Here is a 22557-nt window from a genome sequence, read left to right as displayed (position 1 = left end):
ACATTCACACACTGGTGATGGCAGCTTCATTGTAGCCACAGCCACCCTGGGGCGCACTGACAGAGGCGAGGCTGCCGGACACTGGCGCCACCGGGCCCTCTGACCACCACCAGTAGGCAACGGATGAAGTGTCTTGCCCAAGGACACAACGACCGAGACTGTCCAAGCCGCGGCTCGAACCGGCAACCTTCCGATTACAAGGCGAACTCCCAAGTGTTGAGCCACGATCGCCCCGAAATAATAAGGATTACTTTGAACCATCAATCATTCAAAGCTACTATGGCAGAGTCAAAAAACATTAAAATAAACAATGTGTAAAAACTTTCAGGGCAATAAATGCACACATTATAATGCATTTTTTTAACTGCATCTCCAAGGTGGATATTTAGCTTGTTGTTAGATTTTAAAGCTTCAATAGCCAAACATTTTATTGTATTTATTTATTTATTGACTAATGGACCACAAATTCTAGGTTTGCTTTCTGTTCTCGCTAAGCAAATTTGAGACCACCGCCACAGCTTTAATAGGACAGTGTACTTACTCCTCCCAAAGTTTTAATCCTGTTAGGTTTTTTTTAATTGATTATGCTCATTATTAACTATGGGCTTCATCTATTATTACAGAGCACCTAGAGTGTGAGTTCTACAGAGGAAAGTAGAACTTCTGTTAGACCGTTCTTTTGCTCTGTGTCATTCATGTGATTTCTGGTTAATTTGTCTGTGCGTATCTTTTTATATTAACAACAGTTAATTCAACACATCTCCCATTTTCCCCGGCACCATCTGCTTGGTTTCTGTCATCTGTTGCCCCTTCTTCTTTGTACTGCTAAACTTTGTCTCTGACAGCAGTAAAACATAGCCAAGAAGATTTCAAAACTTAGTAATCTTAAAGCGCTGTGGTGCAAGGAGTGATATTCTAGATATTAATATTGGTCAACCCATGAAAAAGCTAAAACCAACAAAATAGTCACTAACTTGAGCACCATAGGCACAAGGTATCATGTTTGCCAGTGAGGACTTAAATGCGGGTCTCAAGGTTGTCACAGTTAGGTGTGCTTATTTACAGTGCAATTACAAACTGCTATATACAATGGTGCTGGTAAGGAATGGGACTCCAGGGATCCAGGGAGAGGTAACAAACATCCAGTCATCAAACACTCTTCACAGAACAGAACAATCACTTACAGAAACTCAGGCTTTCCACAGTGAGGGAAAAATCCAGGGAGGTGCCGCAGTGAGGAACCCACAGTGAGTACCACCCAGGTGGGGAGAACAAAATAAACAAAGAGCAAGGCAAAGGAGGGAAGAGAGAAAAAGAGAGAGAGAGAGAGAAAAGAAAAGAGAAGACAACAAACAAGCTAACGAGCCAGGGAGGACCCCCTCCTTGTCCCATGACTGTTCCTTACACTGAAGACTGGAGAGATATGGTTTTAGCTCGGAAACATGGAAAGCATTGTCGATGTGTATGTTGGGCAAAGACTTCACGCAAGCAGAGATGGGGTTAACCTCAATCTGGCCTCAATTTCATATGGAACCGCTAAAATTTGTGGACAGTTTCTTAGATTCTGCTTGAATAGGGCCCTAGTCAGGAGCCAGACCTTCTGCCTAGGAGTATAGGAGTCTGATTCCTTCTGGAGGAAGGTTGCTTGCGTGGTCTTCCAGATACGGCGTCACCTGCACAAATGATGCTAAACAGATGGGGCAGAGTGCTCACCTTCTATTCCCGGAAAGAGCGGGGATTGGTGGCCCAAAGAGGCCTCGAAAGGGAACAGGCCAGTTGCTGAAGAGGTCATGCAATTATGAGTGAATTCCACCCAGCCAAGCTGCATGGTCCACGCGGTTATTGGTGGAGACGATGCATGGAGTGCAGATTCCAGCTCCTGATTGTTTTGTTCAGCTTGACCATTGGTCTGGGGATGAAAACCAGATGACAAACTGACCTTCATGCCAATTGCTGAACAGATCTCTTTCCAGACCTGGGGCCCGCGATCGGAGAGAATGTCAAGAAGGATCCCGTGGAGGCAGAATATGCGGTCTGTGAGGAGCTGAACCATGTCCAGTGCTGTGGAAGGTTTGGGTTGGGCGCCAAAGTGTGCATCTTTTGAAAAGCGATTTACTATGGTGAGTATTACCGTGTTTCAACTGGAAGGGCTCAGACCAGTCACACAGTTGAGAGTGATGTGGGACCAGGGTTGTCCAGGAGTTGGAAAGTGCCTGAGCAGACCTGCAGGAGGAAAGCTGGAAGACTTATTCTGTGCACAGATAGAACAGGAAGAGAAGTATTCTCTAGCATCCTTTATCAGTGTAGGCCACCAAAAGAGATGCTATAGGAAGGTGAAGGTCTAATGGATGCCAGGATGCCATGTAAATTTAGTTATGTGTGCCCAGTGGCATATACGGAAGCAGAAATGAAGAGCCGGCTGGGCAGGCCGTTACCGGAGTATTGCTGTGACAGAGCATCATGCTTGATGTTGGGTGAACTGTGTCTGTAAGTTATGGAAAAGTGGAAATGGGTAAAAAACAGGGCCCACCTGGCTTGTCAGGCATTAAGCTGTTCAGCTGTCTGTAGGTAGGCTAGATTCTTGTGATCCATCCAGACTATGACTCGAGCCAAGGTCTCAACACCTCCAAGGTGAGGACGTTGTCGTTCTGTTCTGCAAGAGAGAGACTGCAACAAAACTTTTTTTAAGAAGTTTGAATGCAGCTTTGACTGGGTGACACCACTGAAAGGGAACTTTGGGAGAGGTTAGTTGGGTCAGAGGCAAGACAAGACTGAAATCCCTGATGAAGCGATGGTAAAAATTAGCGAATACCAGGAACCGTTGCAGCTGTCTGCAGTCTTGGACCAGCCAGAGATGCTGGTTCCCAGCTTGATATCCAGTGTTTGTTCCAATCAATGCAGGGGTTGTGTAAACATAGCCGGGGTGATCCAGAATGAGAGGTGCTTTGAACATGTAGAAACTATTCTGCTCCATGTGATTACCCGAAAGGGAGAGAGTGACAGAATTGGTCTTATGAGTGATGTCAGGTGTTGACCATCCAGGGCACTGACCATGGAAACATTACATTTTTGCACCAGGCAATCATTAAAGTAAAGGTGCAACATTTTGGCCACATGGGAGAGGAGTTGATGTCCCATGTGACCCTTCTTATGCATTATAAGCACTCACCGGCCGCTAATCTATGGTGGTGTTCAGCGGGGGTTTGATGAGAGGGTCTGAGCTGCAAAATCACTTCTCACCTTCTCATGTCTTTCGGCCGCATCAGCAGTGCTTCTGCCCGAATCAACGAACTCTGGGAATTGGCGTTTTGCATCTCCTGATGTGCCCGCATGTGATCATGAATCCTAATACACAAAGGTATAAGAGAGTCTAGGGAAGCAGGCAAATCTCAACCACTAGTTCATCTTTTAATTCATTACAGAGGTTATTTAATGAAGTTCCCCTGAGGGCATTCTTTCCCAGCCTCTGTCCTTCGCTCAGTTTACCTTGCTTGAGGTTCAGCAGACCAAGACACAGGGCATGCAGTCAAAAGGGTCCTTAGCACATTTGTTTTGTGCAGTTCTTGCCAAAAACGAAGTCCAGTGTCTTATTTCAAAATAAAGCTGTTTGCAATTCTTTAAAGGTTTGTGACTTATATAATATAGAGGCCTGAAACTTAGTCCTTCATGCACCATACATCCTCAGGCATGCTGCTTTATTTGACTTAAACACGTACACACAGCAGATAAACACTAGCCAGAGAATATGAATTTAAGGAAATGCAATGCTAGTTCATGTCATCCTGTAAAATCACTACCACTCAGTGCCTTTAGAAGGCTTTTGCCATCTTTACAGAAGGAAACACCTGCCATTACAATAAATCTAACCTGTCTTTTCAACTTGGGCAGGCAAGCTGTCGCTTATCTTCATCATCATGTTTATTTATATTTATTCACATCAACACTGAACAATAACAAACAATAATATATTTATAATTAAATTACAATTGATCCTTCAGTTTAAAAATGTTTGTGCTTTACAACCTCTAATAGCTCACTGCCTCCATTACCATTTCTCTCTCCTCTCTTTTACATCCCACTGCTATCCATTGCCTTCTTGGCTTTCTTGTCCGCCCCTTTAAACTTTAAACTCGACTTAAGTGCTTGTGTCTCTCCAGACATAGTGACAGCTGTGACTGAGAATGTGCTGCAGCAGTTTGACTCTAACCTCTTCTGTCCTTGGTATGGAGTGAATATTAGCAGCATATGCGTGCCAATATTAGCTCCACAAACTAGTGGCAGGTAGCAGAAACAGGCCAAAGACAGCATGATAACATCGGGAAGATGATGGTAAAAGATCTCTCAATTTTGGGGGTAAAATACTGTCCCAGCTGTACTCCCCTGTGATTTGCACATCTCACCTAGTTCTAAGCTCCCTTCTATAATAGGCGGGCCCCTTTGAAAGCATTTGACTGCATTTCAAAACAAATTTGAAAAATGAGTCAGATTAAGAGTTTGCTCAAGACTAATCATATCTTTTCATTTTATGTCACAGGTCAGGGAACACTCAGGTGTTGAAGCTGGCAGTAATATCAAATGATCGTTTATTTGAACCTACAAATAAAGTAAAACACAAAGCAGTGCACAGAGGTGGCAGGAGTACCAACCAGTGAGAGAGACAAACGCAGCAGAGAACTCACAATCAAGAGGAAAATTAGACAACAGCTTTTTCAAGACTAACACACCATTTCCTTGTATTGACAACATTTAGGAAATTATACTGTACTCGTATATAAGGATTCTAAATATCACATGTATATAGTTTGTCTTCAAACATTTGACCTCTGACCTCACGTTTACATTTTTGCCTTTCCTTTAAGTTGGCCCTAAACGAGTTCTTGTTCAGGACTACTTTCATACTAAACTTCCTAAACTGACCCGTGAGATGTCTATAAATACAGCAGCAGGATTGCCCTCAGCCTGGATGCAATTATCTGGAATCGTTACTCTTGAATAGACCGGAAGTGCATCTCAGTTCAGTATTGGTGGATGGTTACCTTCACCCCTGTAAGATACGGTCCAAGATGGGAAAAAGTGCACTTAACAAAGCCCAAACTACCCCAGAGGCACTGCACAGCAGGCAGCACTATATGCACTATGACATTGCAGAAGAAATGTTTGAGTTGTGGCTTCCTTCTCAACAACCTTAAAGTGGTATTCCAGAGATGTTCACATCTGTGCTTTTATAGGACCTGAAGAATGTTAATCCTTTTAAAGAACTGGAAATTTGGGTTGCAATGTGGTACGCAGATGCACTGCACCTTTAGGCAGACCTAGACAGCTTAAATGAAAGTCAAAAGAAAGCTGACGTGAACTGGCATTGAGATCTCCTAATCCAGCTGATCTAAAAGCATTGCAACTGAGCTGCAACAAATGCTTTATTACAAATCAAGCACAGAAAGCGTGATATTGCTGACTGTCATCTAAAGTCATTATCATACTAACTGTCTCATTTACACTGCAGTACAATTATTTTGAGAGATTGTTTTTGTATAAAAGTCTTGAATCTTACCCATATGGAAAAGATATATGTAAATCTTATAAAGTTTGTATCTGTCTTGTGTGAAACTTGTATGAAAAGCATATAAGTGTGAAAACAGATATAAGATCCCTTGAAAAATTATATAATGAAACTTGTATGTTTTGGATACTTACTAAAACAATGTATGAAAGTAATGCGAAAGTGGCCACTTTCATGAGTAAATCATGTAAGCCTTATATGATTTACTCATGAAAGTGGCCACTTTCATGAGTAATCACATATAAGTTTTTACTATTTCTTTTCCGTATGGGTAGCCTCACCTGTTATATCAATCTCACATGAATATGTATGTCATCTGTCTGTTATATTGGTATATGCCATCTGATTTGCATATGTTCCAGAGTAGTGCATTTTTTATCAGTTGGACTGTGACTTTAACCTGGCTTTTAAAGCGATTTCCTTCCCTCCATAACAGCTAAAGTTTAAATAAGAGGCGCAAAAGTGCCAGACACTGTGGTGCAATAAGCCTATGTACAGCACAGTGGGAAGCCCATCAAACTGGATTCCTTCAAACTATGCAGTGAGGGCTATTTTAGTGGTGGTTCCCTGCTGCTATGTTTTTGGCTTGTTTCTGCTGGTAGAAAATTTTAAAGGGCTTCCAGTCCAGTGATGCAGAAATGACATAAAAATAATGTTTGAAAAAAAGGAGGTGTTTGACCTTGAGGCTTGATACTGGCTGCTATCCTCAGAGGGCTGTCTGGCCTCTGACTGTGCTTGCACGCACATGCTGCTGCTGCTGTGCGTGTGTGTGTGTGTCTGTGTGTCTGTGTCTTAGAAATAAGGGATACAAGAGGAGGGAAGAACAGTGAAACTTTTCAGACATAAAACAATAAAACATATTTATCATTTACTCACATAAGTCTATCGGCTGCATGCACCTTATATCTATGTAACACTCATAGCTTCTCGGTGACAAATGCTTCAATTTTTTTTCTATCGATGTACTGTAAACATGTGCATGTGCATCTTATACTGTATGAAAAAGGAAAGAAAAACAAATAAAGTTACCTTTCATTGATTTGGTATGTATTTTTTTATCAGTGATTCTGAGGAAAGCTTAACAGCAACTAAACTTGTTAACATAGTCTGTATATAAAAGATGGATGAACAATGCAGAAGCGCCTTAAAGCTGCAATTTTTCTAATGGCCAGCAGAAGGTGGCTCTTCTGGACTTCCAGTTGTACAGAAGTCTTTTGTTTCCTTGGCTTCCTGCTCCTTTTCTCATGGGCAGTTTTCCCAACTCTGCTCGGATCAGCTGGTTCATGCAGTGACAAAGCATAGGTTCATAGAAAGTTCAAGGAAGTTCCTTTGTTGGAAATGTAGCTTCGTTTTCTAAGCGGTGAACATGGCAGATTTGGTTCCAAATTATCACTGAGATGTGGATCATCTAATAGGTCCATCTTTCTCTTTAAAGCGATTCACATTAAGTAACTTCGTAATAACACAAATACAAAAGTAAGTAAAAGTGTGATAGTAATCGGGGGGAAAAAATATGGGAGACTGGCAGCTGAAGAGAAATCTACTCAAAGGGAACCCAGACAGAAAAAGAAAAAAAAAGCTGTGACGTTGTGTCTAGAATGACTCTGCAGTTAGTGCTTCTGTGTGTGTTTCTGTGTGTGCTGCTCTATACTCCAAAAATGGTTGCAGACACAAAGGAACACTGGCTCTCAGAGACACACTCATCCAGTGGACCAAAGCTTCCCTTTAATGCACACTTGTTAATTATTCACAGTATCCACCATTACAGTGCTACTGGGCCAGAGCCAAAAGTATGTGTCCCTGTTTTCCCACAGTACATCTGAAAACAAAAAACAGCTTTTCAGTCAAAACCAATGCATGTGCATTCAGGTATACAAAGCAACAAGATGTTTTATTTTCGGCACAAAGCAGCCATTTGTGACGTGCAGCTTCAGTCAGTTTTGGTTTTCAGCTGCAGTGCCAGTTTTTATGTGTATTTCAGGACCACGGACAGATACATATTAGAATTGGTGCTGTTTGTGCAAGAAGCAAAGATCACAGTTCATTTTATTTCAGCTTCTTTCAGCTTCAGCTATTTTCATTTTGGATTGCACTCAAGTACCTTTGCATGTTCCTAATAATACTTATCTTATTCTGGGTTCTTAGTGCAGCCCCTCAGTTCATCCTCTCCCCTTTGACAGACCTTTGTAAATGGAAAGCCTCAGTTATGTATTAGTTGACTGTATTATATATTATATGCACTATATGTTAGAATCCACCACCATAGTAGATCTCGTTGAAACCATATAGTGATTTATTTTGTAATATTTATATAGAATTATAAGTGACAGCTGGTTTTATTTGTTCAACATGGTTTTGTGATTGTCAGTAAAATAACTGTGCAAGTCAGACTTGGAGTTAATGATGTAATGGCCACTGGTAGAGTAAATATTGTATTATTTAGTTAATGCTTGTGTTTCATTGTTAAGATGACAAAATTATTATGTTAAGCTAGTTTTATTTTCGGCTGCTAATGGGAATTAATGGATGCAAATCCTCCATTTATTTTACTTAACAGATTATATTACCCTTTCAGCTTCTTTCCTTTTGCAGTACTCAAAGGAGCTAAGAAAGTCTGGCTCTTCGTGTCCCATGTGTTTGTAATAGTGGTGATGTTTCTGTCTTGTATATGTGCTTGTGAGTGTGTTAGTTCAGTCCTGGCGTGTGCCTCAGCTGTTGGGAACATGCATCGATCCTCTAAGACACGTCTGTTGACAGGTTGTGTTGCCAGGGGAACCACAGATGCTGTCATCTTCTACTTGCGTAACCATGGTGATAGTCCCTTCAGCAGTGTGTTGTGTCTGCTTGCTTCACTGTCAAATGATAGGACAAAGACATACACAACATGTGGAGGCAGGATTTGCGAAGCAGCACCCGTTTGATGGGCAGACATCTGACAGAGCAGAGCTACATACAGACTGACTGAGGTGCACTGTCTCGCTCTCCATGTGGAGCGCTCTAAAAGGACCCAGCAGAGCGCTCTGTATGATAGGGACAATGGGAAACTACAACTAGTGCAAAAGTAAAACAAAGAAAAATAAATATATCTCCTGTTCAGTTTAATGAAAAACATAAAGCTGTAACAAAGGTTCTTCATATACAGATACGCTTTGCAAATCTAAACCTAGAAAACTAAAGAGACAGTCGTTATATTCTTATATATTCAGCTGAGGATGACAGTGATAATGCTCTTTATTTCCTCAGGTCCAGGGATGATGTCATCAATGATGTCATCAGGAGGACGCCAAGACCCACCAGGACAGCCTGCCTTCAGCTCTGACTACCTGTCTGGTGAGGGTGAATGGACTGAAAGTCATGTAGTAGATAGTAATTTTATCACTCTGCCTACAGTCACAGGAGAAAACCTCTGTAAACACTTTGGTGATTCATTTTGGGCTCAGTCATCCACGGCATTTTCTAAAATCTGGTCATTCAAATTGTCAGAAAGGAGGTTTATGCAGGGTATGCTCATTGGCTAATGGCGTGTGATTGACAAAACGAGCTCTCACTAATCAAATTGTGATCACATTCACCCATTCACATCCATTCATACAAGCACTTTTTTCTGTGCTTTTTTTATGTAACTGCTTTTTATCTAACATCCACACACCCTCACACTCCGATGGATACAGCAGAGAGCAACTTTGTGGTTAATATCTTGCCCAAGGATATTTGGCATGCTGACTGAAGCAGCCAGGGATCAAACCATCAGTCTACCAATTAGTAGATGACCTGCTCCACCATATGTGAATTAAATTCAAAATGTAGCTGTTAAAAAGTTTGAAGCTAACAGAAGACTTCAGCAGTTGACCTATGTACCAAAGTTACATATTTATACCATATATTGAGGTTACTGTGCCTCATTCAGGATTTGTTGCTTGTTAAAATGCAAAGAGGAATGTTTTTCCTTTGAAAGAAAAGCTGTTGGTTAACCTGCAGCCACTTTACTGAGCAAAAACTTTGCATTTTCCAATCTTCTCTGGTGTGGGGATTATAAAGTAAGTATGCAACGCAATTTATTATCATGCATCAATTGCACAGGAATCATGTACAAAGGAAACAGCGAGGAAAAAAACATCCATTTTCAAAGTATCCTGTCAAAAACCATTACTGTGTGGTGTCTGAGGCTTTTGTAAATTTTTTGTTGCATATATATCTTTGTATTCAGTTTTTGTTACTCCATGCACCAAAATAAAATGCAGGTAGAGTTAGATGCTGATTTTATTTGCATTGGTTGACATTTGTTCTGCCCATTTGTTTGTTTATGTTCTGTCCCACTGCTTTATTTCTCCCTGCTCCTCGTCGTCTTCTTCTTTTTTCCACTCTGTTCATTTTGCTTCTCTCTTTGACTCTCGGTCCCCACTGTCCTTTCTCCATTTGCCAATTTTCTTTGCCTCTGTCTGTCCGGCTCTTTCTCTTGGTCAGGTCCTATGCGTGGGATGACAGATCAGTGGAGCCTGAACAAGACAAAGGACAGCAGCAAGCCTGACTCATTTCTAGGTCCATTTTACTTTTTCACCTCCTGTGCCATGAATACCTTTAACTGCAAACTAAGTAGCAGGTCACTGTATTTTGTCTCTTCTTGCTTTGAATCTAAATAAAATAAAAAGACTCAAGAATCTGGTGCAGATTCTGGTATTTACTTTAATGTGGGGGTTTTGAAATAAAGATGGGGTTAAAATTGCACATACATGGTCAGAATCCTGCATATAGCATATCTAATATTTGTTTAAATATGCCTTAGTAAGTTTTACTGTCACCGGGCACTTTTAGTACTAATCGAAAGCTGTAAAGGCGTTTGGCAGAATTATAATTGGATGCATTTCATCCATTTCACCACTGGCTTCTATGTGAGTCTGCCTCATTCACAATTACATCCACTCTGTTCTGTGTACTTGTGCCACTGGTACAAAACAGCCCCTGAACATGATGCTGCCACTACCATGCTCCAACAGCTGGGATAATATTCTTGGGGTTGAAAGCTTTATCATTTCACCTCTCATCCGAGAAACCTCTGCAGTTGTTCAGTTCAGAATTGAAGTCTTTTTTTTCAATAATTGAAACATGCCTACTTTACACACACAGTCATCACACTACAAACAGTTTCTACCTCTCTGTCAGTGCAACACAGCGACCTACAAACCTATTGAAGAGATGTGGGCAGCTAATCTCCGAGCAGACAAACCGCTTAGACACTGAATTAATTACTTAATTAATTAATGAATTATTAATTATGTGACAGAGAAAGTGTTCATAGGAGTTTTTGCAGGCATTTGACAAAACTAAGTACACCCCAAGAGGGAGAATCTTTTTCACACTCTTCTTTACAACATCGCTTCAGTTCTTTGTGCTTTGCTGGGATTTGCTTATGCACAGCTCTCTTAGGTTCCTTCCTCACTATTTCAGTCAGGTTGAGGTTTCCACTGGGTATTTGCATCACCTTAATTCTTTTCCTTTTCACCGTTGTGTTGTTGCTAGTGTGCTGGGGATCCTTGTCCTATTGCATTACCTAATTTTAGCTCTTGAACATGTAAATTATAGTCAAATGTGAGGCAACATTTTTATAGAGAGGCGTTCTTAGCTTTCTCAGTGACTGAAAGGTAAAACAAGGCTTAATCATCACCCTTCCAAGACAGTGCTTGGCAGTTGGAATGAGGGATTTGTGCTAATATGCCAGGTTTGGTTTTTGCCAAACATGGCAGTCAGCATTCTGCACTTTGGTCTCTTCTGGTCAAAGGACATTATTTTACAAGTCTTGTGGTTTGTTTAGATATAACGTTACCATCAGTATTTAACTTCTCTCCCAGCTGCATGTGGTATGAGCATATAAAGTATACAACATTCAAACAGACAGCTTCCTGTTGGTGATGTAGCTCCTTGCTGTTTCTCTCCATCAGGCTTTTCTCAACCTGGGATTGGAGGGACCATGGGGTCCAGTATGCCACCCTTCCAGACCAGTATGAGCACTACTCTTGGCCAGACTGGAATGAGTCCAGCTATGGACACCCAGAAAAGTTCAAGCCATTTTGGTGTGGAAAGCAAAACCATCAGTAACACCAGTGGGAGCAGTCCCTTTAAAAGCAGCGATCCATTTTCTTCCGGTGGCATGGGAATCCATTCCATGAATCACTCTGCAGGTATCACACTGGAGCTTGGTTGCACGTAATACTGCATTCTGGGGCAGCAGGGGAGGGGGGAGTGAAGGACCAGTGAATCAAAATGTTAATATTGATTCAATATCGATAATATATAAAGGACTCATAAACTTTCCCAGACCAAATGGGTTTGGTTGCATGTCTAACACAGCTATAGCAACAAGTGGAGATCACGGATGGAGTTCACGGTCCGTGAACATCACATTTAATTTAATAAAAGCTGAGATGTTATGCTATTCTTGCTTTAATACTACTGAAGAGACGCAAAGGCAGAGCAGGAGGGAACAGTGGTGACAGGAGAAGTAACACCCTGATCACACAGGCCATGCTTTCAGCAGCAGAGGGCAGTCTTTTCTAGTTTTCACCGTCACTGGAACACTCCCAGCTCTGCTGTTTTGTTGCTGGTGACCTTATTGCTTTACACTCTGTGCACCCGGCTACTGTCCTTATCATCAATCGACAAACTGGATCAACAGACAAATGAAACAGTGACCATTTTAAATAATATAGCGCCACACAGTGTTCATTAGTTCCTGCAGTGAAGAGAAAATAGTAGCCTAACGTAGATTTAGTACACCACATGACATTTGTAGTTGTCTTTATTATGAATTTCTAATGTTTATCATAATCAGTAGCAACTGGGTGTCAACTAAATTTGTTGTTGCCAGGTAACAGAAACACAAACCCAGAGTAGTGCATCAGAGTTTTCCTGCTCATGTAATTGTACATTTTAGAAACTAGAATAGAAACATGCATATTCTCCTGCAAATGCTTTTATATGTCTTCATTATGTTGTCATCTACATCTAACTCTAGATTCTGCCAGAAATCAAACCCTGCTATCAAGAGTCAAAAGAAAATGGCCTGCAAAAAAACAACTAAAGGGCTCTAAAGCCCACACTTGAACTCTTATACTGACTTTCCAAGTTTCCATTTTAGGCAGAACTTATTAAACATTTAGTAATATTTTTATTCATTAGCTTTTCTGTATTCTGCTTGTTGGTGTACTAAAGATAGTCCTTCTAGCTTAAAGCCAGCTAACAGTTATGTAACAGCTTCTATTGAGTTAAGTCCCTGTCTCTCAGCAGATCTCATGCATCAGTGACCCAATGAATATATATACTAGATACTTTCAAAATTGCTCTTCTAAAACCAAAGGTGAGCTCAGCTGTTAGCCATTAAAGGCTACTGTAATGGATGCATTTGTACACCACAATTGTTGCAGCAGCTAACATATTTTGCAGATAATTACAGTTTGTTGAGCCTTATCTATGTTAAATTCTTCTCAAGTAAGGACAACAAACATATGTTCAGAGAACATCACAATGTGCATTATGTCAATACCTGATAAAAATCTGAAGCTGTGAGCTAGCTAGCTTTATTTGGCTATTGATGAAGCTTTCTCCTACTGGCTGAAAATTGGTAGTTGGTCCTTCTCCTTTTACATCAGTGTTTCCCAACCACTGTGCCGCGAGAAATGATCAGGTGTGCCCCGGAAGATTATCTGGTTCTACCTGATTAGGACTCTTAAGCAACACCACCAAACCAAAAGTGTCACAAAAAGCAATTTGATGATCTTCCCCCGCGCACCAGGTATAGCAGAATGGGCTCAATTTGTCCCCAGTATACCTTGTATGCTTTCTTCTGACCATTACTCATGCTAGGGCCTTCATCTGGGTCAGAATTTTCTCCAGGACTCAGGTCAGATTGACTGCTTTATCTTTTCAAATATTTATCTATTGCTATTATAAGCTGCATGGTCTCAGAGCATGACTATTATGTAATTTCTGTTTTACTGGCAGTTGGCAACCCATTTAATTAGAGCAGGTAGTTGTACTGCCCTCTAGTGGAAGAGAATGTAATTGGTCTGCCCATTAGTCACGCTGGTCGTTTAGAGCAGCGATCTCCAACCTTTTTTGCGCCACGGACCAGTTTATGCCCGACAATATTTTCACGGACCGGCCTTTAAGGTGTCACGGATAAATACAACAAAATAAAACTAGCACCGGCACCGAAAAAAAGAAGATTTATTCATAACACACGTGAAAAGACTCAGGAAAACCGAGTTAACGCTAAAAACGATAACAAAATAACGCTGAAAACCAGACATTTCACCCCTGAGCCTCAACTCTCACGGCCCGGTACCAAACGAGTCACGGACCGGTACCGGTCCGAGGCCCGGGGGTTGGGGACCGCTGGTTTAGAGTACTCATCAGGTGGAATCAGATAATCTTCCACGGCACACCTGATCATTTTTCATGGCACACCTATGTGCCGCAGCACAGTGGTTGGGAAGCACTGCTCTAAGCGACCCAGATGAAGGCCCTGGCATGAGCAGTGGTCACAAGAAAGCAAAAAAGGTATATTGGGGACAGACCGAGCTATACTTGGTCTGCGGGGGAAAATTCTCAAAATGCTTTTTGTGACATTTTTTTTGGTGGTGTGCCGTGTGATGTTTCTAAAGTGAAATATGCGCCGTGGCTCCAAAAGGCTGGGAAACACGGTTTTACATAACCAAGGTGAAAAAATGTAACCTTCCTGCTTGACAATCCTGCTTGTCCCCTCACTCAGAACTCATCTGCTGTCCCTCAATTTCTCTTAACAGTTGTTAACAGTAAAGGACAAGCAAATGTGATAAAAGTGCAGACTTTCAGGTTTAATTTAAGAGTTTCACAAAATATATTGCATTAAGTGTTGGGATGAGACTCTATGACAGAGACTCTATGGAACTGCAAATATGTGGTACAATGAGATACTGATGCAAGTGAGGAAAGGCCATCGTCAGACTGACAAATCCAAATAAACCTGTCAGAGAGATAAAAGAAGCTAGCAAACACTTTCAGAGTGGCTAAATCAACAGTCTGCTGCAAAAGAAAAGATTTTCTCAAGGCAAAGAAATAAGATATTCATCTAGACTTTCATCCAGGCGTTAAAAACGGAAAGAAAATGTAGTGTAGAATTCCTAATGTAATTCATCTGTAATTCCTGAACAATTAGTGCAATCCTTTTGTAAAACCCTTGAATAAAAGTCTACACTTTAGTCACATTTTGATTGAATTATTTAAAACCCACTGTGGTGGTGTCCAGAGGCAAAGACGCACTCTAACTAACTGTAAGTACGAAGTGAGAAAGCAGTAATGTCATTCCATTGACGCCAAATCATAATTTCCTGTCGACACAGTTGCCAGAAACATCTTAAAAGTTAGTTTTTTGATTGTCCCACATTATCTTTAAGCTTCAGTGAGCATGAATAACTCATCCCTGTCGGCAGGCAGAAAACAGAAACCCAAATTTGGGGTGATGGCGAGTCATGCCCCTCCACTTCCTCCTGTCTCACATCACTGGGTATCTAATGAAGCAACAATAAAAGAGCAAAAAAACAAAAACATGTTACTTAAAGTCACAGGGGGATTAAATTGGATCTGTCTAGGCATTGGCACAATTTAGGAATTTACATTCATGGAAGTGTCATTGCTGAGGTGCTTTATAAGTATGGAAAATAGTCATTTATAACACAAATTCTGTGTGTCTTTTTAAGTTGTGTCTACAACTCAGTGTGGGGATATTTCTGCAGGATACTGATGACACATTTTCCAAACATGCTTCTATTCTTCTGCGTTTACTATCCTGTGTTTAAGGCTTGCAGTCCACTGCGCTCCTGCTCTGTCTGCGGTAAACCTTAAATAGAATTTGGCAAATTACAGCTCATACTGTGTTTTTGCATGGGTCATGTGTTCAAAGCAGCCCATGCTCCAACCTTAATGTATTTCATGGCGGTTTGCCAGAGTCCAGATTAAGAAGTACTCCCATTAAATATGTTATCCTATTAAATATAGATGATAATATCCCTGGTCTTGTCTTCCTTTAGTGTTGTTTATAGCAGGGCAAGCATCAGGTTGTTGGGAGAAAATAGCCAAGTCAATCAATTAAACCATGCTGGGAAAGGTGCCAGATTTAGAGAGGATTGCACCTTTTTCTGGATTTCCATTAATAAGTAGTGATGTAAGACTGCAGTTAGGATGATGAAAACTAGAAAAAATAATAATATTTTAGACTGGAAGAAGAGCCGATGAGCAGTCATAGACTATTTTACAGTTTGCCTGTTTCTGTCTGTTCATCTTACTGTTTCTTGTTCTCTCTGAGCTGATGACGTGCTTGTCAGAAATAATTGAGAAATATGGATTCAGAGGAAAAAGCCAGAGCCAACTGCGATGCCTTCATTCCTCAAATAAGAGAAGATAGTGGGAACAGACAAATAAGAAGATCATTTCAGTGCAGGCTGAACATTTTTTGCTTTGTCTGCCATTTGATCGTTTTGTGATTCCGCAGTGCGTTCCTAACGCTTAATGTGATTTGAGTGCGTTTGAATGTGCACTTAGTAGACACGCATGTTTTTAATTTTGTTCTTGCATGCTAGATCCTGTGTTAACTGTGCTTGGTATATTTGTCTGTTTAAGTTGCTTCAAGGTTGCATTGCTCTCACAGTGTGCTTATTTTTCTGTGGCGTGTGTGCGTCCTCCCTCTAAGAGCAACTTTGTATCCTGGATGGTGGTGATGATGATGTTTAAATATTCAGAATTATGCATATTTGTGCAAAAGGACACTTGCATCACACATTTACTGGTTGACTGGCACTTCCTTTCAGACTTCACTGGCAATTTGGAAAACAGAAATCTACACCAAACTATATGACCAACTTTCAGTTTTGACTTCCTCTCATTTTACATTATAGTTATTATCATAAAGAGTAACAACTAAAAACAACATTACCCTTCATGCACACAAATGTGCATGTCAATCACAGTCTAACTTGGTCCTAAAAGGTTCCCTCAAACGTTGTTGTCAGTGAAATTTTAGTTTACAGTATATCCAGTCAAATCCAGGCAGCTGGGACACCAAGCAAATATATCTAATGCCTGGTGTAAAACAGCATCTATAAAACGTTTTATGCACGTGTGATCTATTATAGTCTTTACAGAACCATAGACAAAACAACAGGTGAGTAAAGCAAATACAGGTTGAATGTATTTATAAAAGCAGGCACCATCACATACAACTTACTGCAATAAATTGTTGAAAATGTTGTGCCTAAAAAGAGCCTAAGAGCAGTCAGACTATGGTTACTATCACTGGAAACCAACCCAGCAAAACAAACTTCACTTCATGATTTTATGTGCATTTCCTGGTTGGCATGTGGCATACCACTAGTACACAAGGCGGGAATTTATTGCGTATTATAGCATGTAGCCACGTGTGCTTTCCAAATGCATTGCTAATACATCTTCTATAGTACCAGCTTAGGTGTTTCTCCTGTCCAACCATATCATGTGATGTCACTAAAAATAATCTGTCTTCATCCGGTTGTTATTTTACAGTGTATGTACACCACACCGAAATATTTCAGCAGGTAATAAATTTAAACGAGTAAAATTTTAAAATAAGTTATGTTCCACAAAAATGTCTGTTCTTTGTTTTTTGGGGGATGAGTCAAGGCTCCAGGTGACAGTAATAACAGACGTTTATTATTTACAGTATTTGTTAAGCAATGAGAATAAGTATAGTTCAGTAAGATAAACTCATAGAAGACACTTATCTCTACAAATAAACAAATTTAACATTAGTAGGAAATTAGTCCAGCTTTGCTCAATTAATGTGCATAATTGAACTTATTAACAGGATGCGAAGAACTAAAAGCTATCACTGAATGTCAGAGATGCCTCTAACTTGCATTGCAGAGATATCTACTGAAGTTAACTCTCATCAGGTAGTCCTCATCCAGGGACTCATGTGATACCTTTTTGGTACCCAAAGATGGCCTAAAGAGTAGGCTGCCCTCAGTGCAACTTGAAAGGACCAAGAAGTAGCGCTGCCTAAATGTGGTATTTTTCTTTTGTAGAGTCTGTAGCTATTATCAAACCTGAACTTCGAACAATTTTTAGTTAGCTATGTTGGTGTAGTTTTCACACACGTCCTTTCTCACATGTAGCACACATCAGGGAATACTCTGGATGCAAACTACTCTAATTACTTTGGTTTAGACAAAAAAACTACCTGAATCATGTTGAAGGACAGGTAGTCAGTGCAACAGTAAGGACAGTGAGGGCTTAAGCTCTTGTAATGCACCCACTAAAGAGCACTATTAACAAGACAGCTTGCTGGTTAGAGTTTGTTTTTAGCCTAAAATTGTGTAGCTTCTTTAACGTATCGTCAACCACAATGGTCGTTAAATCATTTTGATTGTATAGCAGCGTCTGGCAATGGTAGACATAACAGACTGGGGGTTTTGATGAAGTTAAGAAATGTCAGCCTGGAAAGCACAACTTAGGATATCAAGCACCACTGAGTGCTCTTGTGAAACCACAGAAACCCTTTCTAAGGTAAGATACATATCTTGCATAAGTTAACCCAACTGCGTAAGAGGGGGGAAAAATGTCTGCTTTAGCTTATTTCATAAAAACTCATATTTCAACATGAATTTAGAGTAATCCTATTATCTTCACTACATCAACTTACTTTCACTGTCATAGATGCAAGAGTTATTTACCAAAATAGCTGGTACACCCAGTTAAATCAGATTTAAACCTGAAATAACGAGTACAGCTATAGTAACCATAATCTGATGGCTTTTTATCAGGTGTTTCTCTGACACAGTATGTGATTGGTTCCTCCTCTTATAAAACCCTCCCCCTCGGCAGCTCCCATCCTCTCTCCCAGCGGCTCAGTGGATGACAGCAGTGCTACATCCTCCAACTCTGAACCCCTCAGCCCTGACAGAGCAGGGCCGGGGAACGAAGCCGGCAAGCAGCAGCAGCGGCGACGGAAGAAGAAGAGGAAGGGCCGTGATGAGGTCTACGACTTCTTGGATAGCCAGGAGAATAACATCAGCAGGATGCAGGATAAAGGCAGAAGGGAGGTGGAGGAGGACGAAGATGAGGAGGAGAACTGGGAGTGGGAGATCAGAGAGAGTGGAGGAGGGGGTAGGGTAAAAGGCAGAAAGACTAAGAGTCGGGCAAGACTTCCAGAGGAGTGGGGAGCTCCACAGCAGCCTGTCTCTCCCACACCAGCTACAGTTGCCCCTAAGTGGGCTGCAGGTGCTGACATTGGCTCTAGTGACCCCAAAGCTCCAAACTCCATCCCCAGCCCCACTCTACCCTCTGCCCCTGAACAGATACCCACAAGTTTTACCAACTGTTCCCATGTTGGCCAAGTATCAGATTTGTCTTCGCGCTCCTACGAGCCTATGTGTTTAGATGACTTTTCTGTGTCTGTTAAAAATGGGCAAAAGCCCATTGAAGAGAGAATGTCAGCCAAACCTGAAAACCATATTAGCACAGCTGCTAGTACAGTCACCAAGAATAGTTTAGCTGGGGATGTCAGCGGTAGCCTAGCACTAATGACAGGGGACAACCTAAGCCCTGTCTCCCAGACCTTCTCTTTCCTTGATTCAGTTCTCCAGACCCCACCGGGTTCCACTCCCGACTCCCAGACAACCACCCCCATCACCAACACAGCCTCACTTGCTCCTGCTTCCCTCACAAAGTCAACCCCAGTAGAAACCACTGTCCTTGCTTCACAAGCTGCTTCTGATTTCAACCCTTTCAAGAGCACTTCAGACCTTCCCCCCACTGTGTCCACCAGTCCATCACCTTTAACTTCAGCAGAAACATATCCTTCAGCAGCCATAGCTGGATCGGCCCTCAACGTCGATGCCAAGCCTTTCATCCCCTCAGCCACACTAATGTCCTGCACAGCTACCCCCAGTAATTCGGAGGCCACTCCTGTTGTTAGAACAGCAGCAGTGGCCTCCACGGGAACCGCCGGTCCTGCATCCTCTACCACTTCAGCCACACCTCTTAATTCCTCAGCTGCTTCCTGTAAGAAAGAAGCCACCCCTGCATCGTCATCACCAGACACTCCCCCCAAATGCGTACCAGTGTCCCTTAGCTCAGCCACACCCCCTCCTCCCATCACCCAAGCAGCCCCTCCCTCTCTCCCTGCACACTCAGACCACCAGGAGTCCTCGTCGCCACAGCTCCCCCCATTGGAAGGTTGGTGAACTACAGGGAAGATTATGAATAACATGGAGCTAATTTAAAGAAAAGTGATTGTAGGCTAGAATAGCAAGAAGTAGTGATGTTTGTCTCCCTGTATGCATGGCTCTTTGCCTGCTTGGTGCTCGATCCTGTCGCCTGCGAATCCGAAATAACCGGGGCCCGACAGATATATCCAGAACAGCTTCTGTTTAATCAGCTTTTAAGATATTTACCTTTACGACAGATAAACATCTGCTCTTTGTTACTACTGCAAATATAATCTGGAAAATATCGCAGACAGAAATTCATTTGTGTCCAAATATAATAATATCCTATGCTGCCAGCATGACTATGGGACACAAATGTACTGTGCTGGTCGGGCCCTACAAACCTGCCAGGGTAAACTGTCTGATTGGATTTTCCTCTGCCTGCCTCTGTGTATCTGTTACTGTGATCATAACAATTTGATAATACTTGACCTGCTGCTGATAGCTGCTGCCGTCTATGCTTGCTCCACTGTCTACTGTTTCATGTGATTGTCAGCTGCTATGTAACCTACCACTATCTCCTTTTTGTCTGTAAAAACACACATAACCTGGGTCGCTGCATGGAAAAGCCAGTTTGTCAATGCCTTTCAGATTCAGTCAGTAACTTTGTAGACTTTAATCATCTGCATAGAGGCAAATTAGTGTATGTAGAAGAGGCAAGGTGTGGCCATGACCATAGACGTCATATAAAAGATGGACAGAATGTAGCCACTGTGATGCCATTTGTTCATTTGCAAACTTTAGAGGTGTGTTTCTGCTGTCATGCTGCCATCTTGTCTTTTTGATGCCAAACTGTGAAATTAAGCAGGACTGCACAGTCATAGGATTGCAATGTGTCAGTCAAAATCAGGCTGGAACTAAAGCATAACCTTGTTATCTGAACTAATAGTGACTCATCAGAAAAATGTCAGCTGAGGTCACAGAGCGAGGGAGCCCTTAGACTTCTGTACTTCCTTTTAGACACCAGGAGTTACCACTTCCTGAGTATCAGAAAGCACTTGATTTTTCAGATGCAAAGGCTATGCCCATCTTTTATACACAGTCTATGGTTGTGAACAAGAAAACTGGAAAATGTGTTACAAATTCATCTTTCATTTATTTATTAGGTCGATAAGGCACAAAACCCAGTTTTTTATTTTTTCACCTCTAAAGTTTTATTTTCGCAGTGATTTTCAGTAGTGAATTCTATTGCAGGTGTTTATTATAAACTATATATGACGTGTTATATGTTAAAGATGCATTACTCCATTCAGCTATTTTCTAAATTCTCTACAATGTAGTATTTGACCCAAAATGAACCAAAAAATCCTCAAATCTCTACTACTTTGAGCCACAGGATGTGACCTTCATCATAAAGTTACCCATGTGTCACCTGTGAGTGACCATATTTTCACATTAAAGTCAAGTATCGGTCTCTGAACCATTTTCATGTCCCTCATTGTTAGATTAAATCTTGTAACAAGGGACTTCAATTTATTCTTTATATTTCATTGGCCAAGAATTAGGGGATCTAAAAAAAGATCAAACGGTGGCCCTCACCGCAGCAATGTGCTCCGATGTGATCAACTCAAGAAAATACCAGCAAAGAGGAAAATACTGTAAAACACATAACAGAAGTTGGATAAAACACAAGTGAAACAGAAAAAAACGGCACAAAAATACCAACTTAAAAACACAACAGAAGTGTTTTTGGGGAGACAACAACGTGGACGCAACAGTTACAAAATTCACAAGCTAACAGTAAACTGCTAATAGCAAACACATATGTGCAGTTTTTATGTGAATCATATGATAAAAACACACAGACTCCTCTGTTTCTCTCATGCATGTCTCAATGCAGTCCTTCACATGTTTTGGTTTCTGTCACATTCATATCGTAACACTTCTCTGCTCTTGTTTTGTGAGATTTTTTTCTAGTTCCACTCTGTTTTATTCAGCTTCTGTTGTGTTTTGTGTGTTTTTGTAGTATTTTTCTATTTACTGGTATTTTCTTAAGTTGCAGTCTGTTTGACCTCTCAGGACCACCAATCTTAAACATAGTTAATTTGTAGGTACGGAGGAATTTATATTTTTGCTCAGGTCATACTTCAGATTACAATCTTTGTTTTTGCATTATTATCCTGATTAGAAGTAACCTTCATGTAACAGGATTTTCCCCTGTTGTTATTACAACAGACAGGCATATCCATCCAAATCTAACCAATCACCAGCCACATAGTAACCTGCAGTTTACTGTCCAGTGCCTGGTAAGGCCTGCCTCCTGTAACCTGAGAAAAACCCTGATGGCACCTCATTCTAGTACTCCTTCCTCTTACTTGAAATGCCTGCATTCTAGCCTGATCACTCTGTCGCTACAGACTACATCTCGTACCCTCCTTATGAAGATTTACTTTCTACTGTAATTCCCTGTGCTTCGCTTTAGTCCCGACCTTAAACCACCCTGACACTCCTGGTGAAATATGTGTTTAATGCTCTTTAGATAAAAGGTTTTGTCAAGTAGCTAGAATTGCGTCTGTCTCTTCCACACAGATCTTGGCCTGAGCGAAAGTTTTCAGGTACATGACTCAATACTCGAGTCTTATTTTAGCGAGAGAGGTCTTAAAGCAGAGGGATTGTTAGAGCTGACGTTGGAGAATTGTGTATAAGACAATGGAGTTAATTCTAAAGCGAGTAAACTTGATTTTTTTCTCTCTCCCTTTCCATTTTTTCTTTTTCATAATGCCA

General features: G+C 41.2%; 1 protein-coding gene across 5 annotated transcripts in view; it reads left to right on the top strand.

Annotated features, from left to right (window-relative positions):
- Positions 1-22557, top strand: part of LOC146648722 (uncharacterized) — a 195123-nt gene that overhangs the window by 100656 nt on the left and 71910 nt on the right. For 4 of the 5 annotated variants that reach the window (XM_085389386.1, XM_085389389.1, XM_085389388.1 and 1 more), the window contains 4 exons: positions 8804-8890; positions 10025-10099; positions 11497-11736; positions 18449-19801. In XM_085389386.1, the coding sequence (XP_085245512.1) occupies positions 8804-8890; positions 10025-10099; positions 11497-11736; positions 18449-19801 (1755 nt within the window). The remainder of the gene's footprint in view (positions 1-8803; positions 8891-10024; positions 10100-11496; positions 11737-18448; positions 19802-22557) is intronic. The other variant, XM_085389387.1, reaches the window with a different exon arrangement.

The sequence above is a fragment of the Rhamphochromis longiceps genome, linkage group LG18 (assembly GCF_057381845.1).
Source record: "Rhamphochromis longiceps isolate RC_006_pf linkage group LG18, R_longiceps_female_GT1.1, whole genome shotgun sequence".
In the NCBI taxonomy this organism is placed as follows: Eukaryota; Metazoa; Chordata; class Actinopteri; order Cichliformes; family Cichlidae; genus Rhamphochromis; species Rhamphochromis longiceps.
The sequence above is the reverse complement of the archived record's forward strand: the minus strand, read 5'-3'. Positions and strand labels throughout refer to the sequence as shown.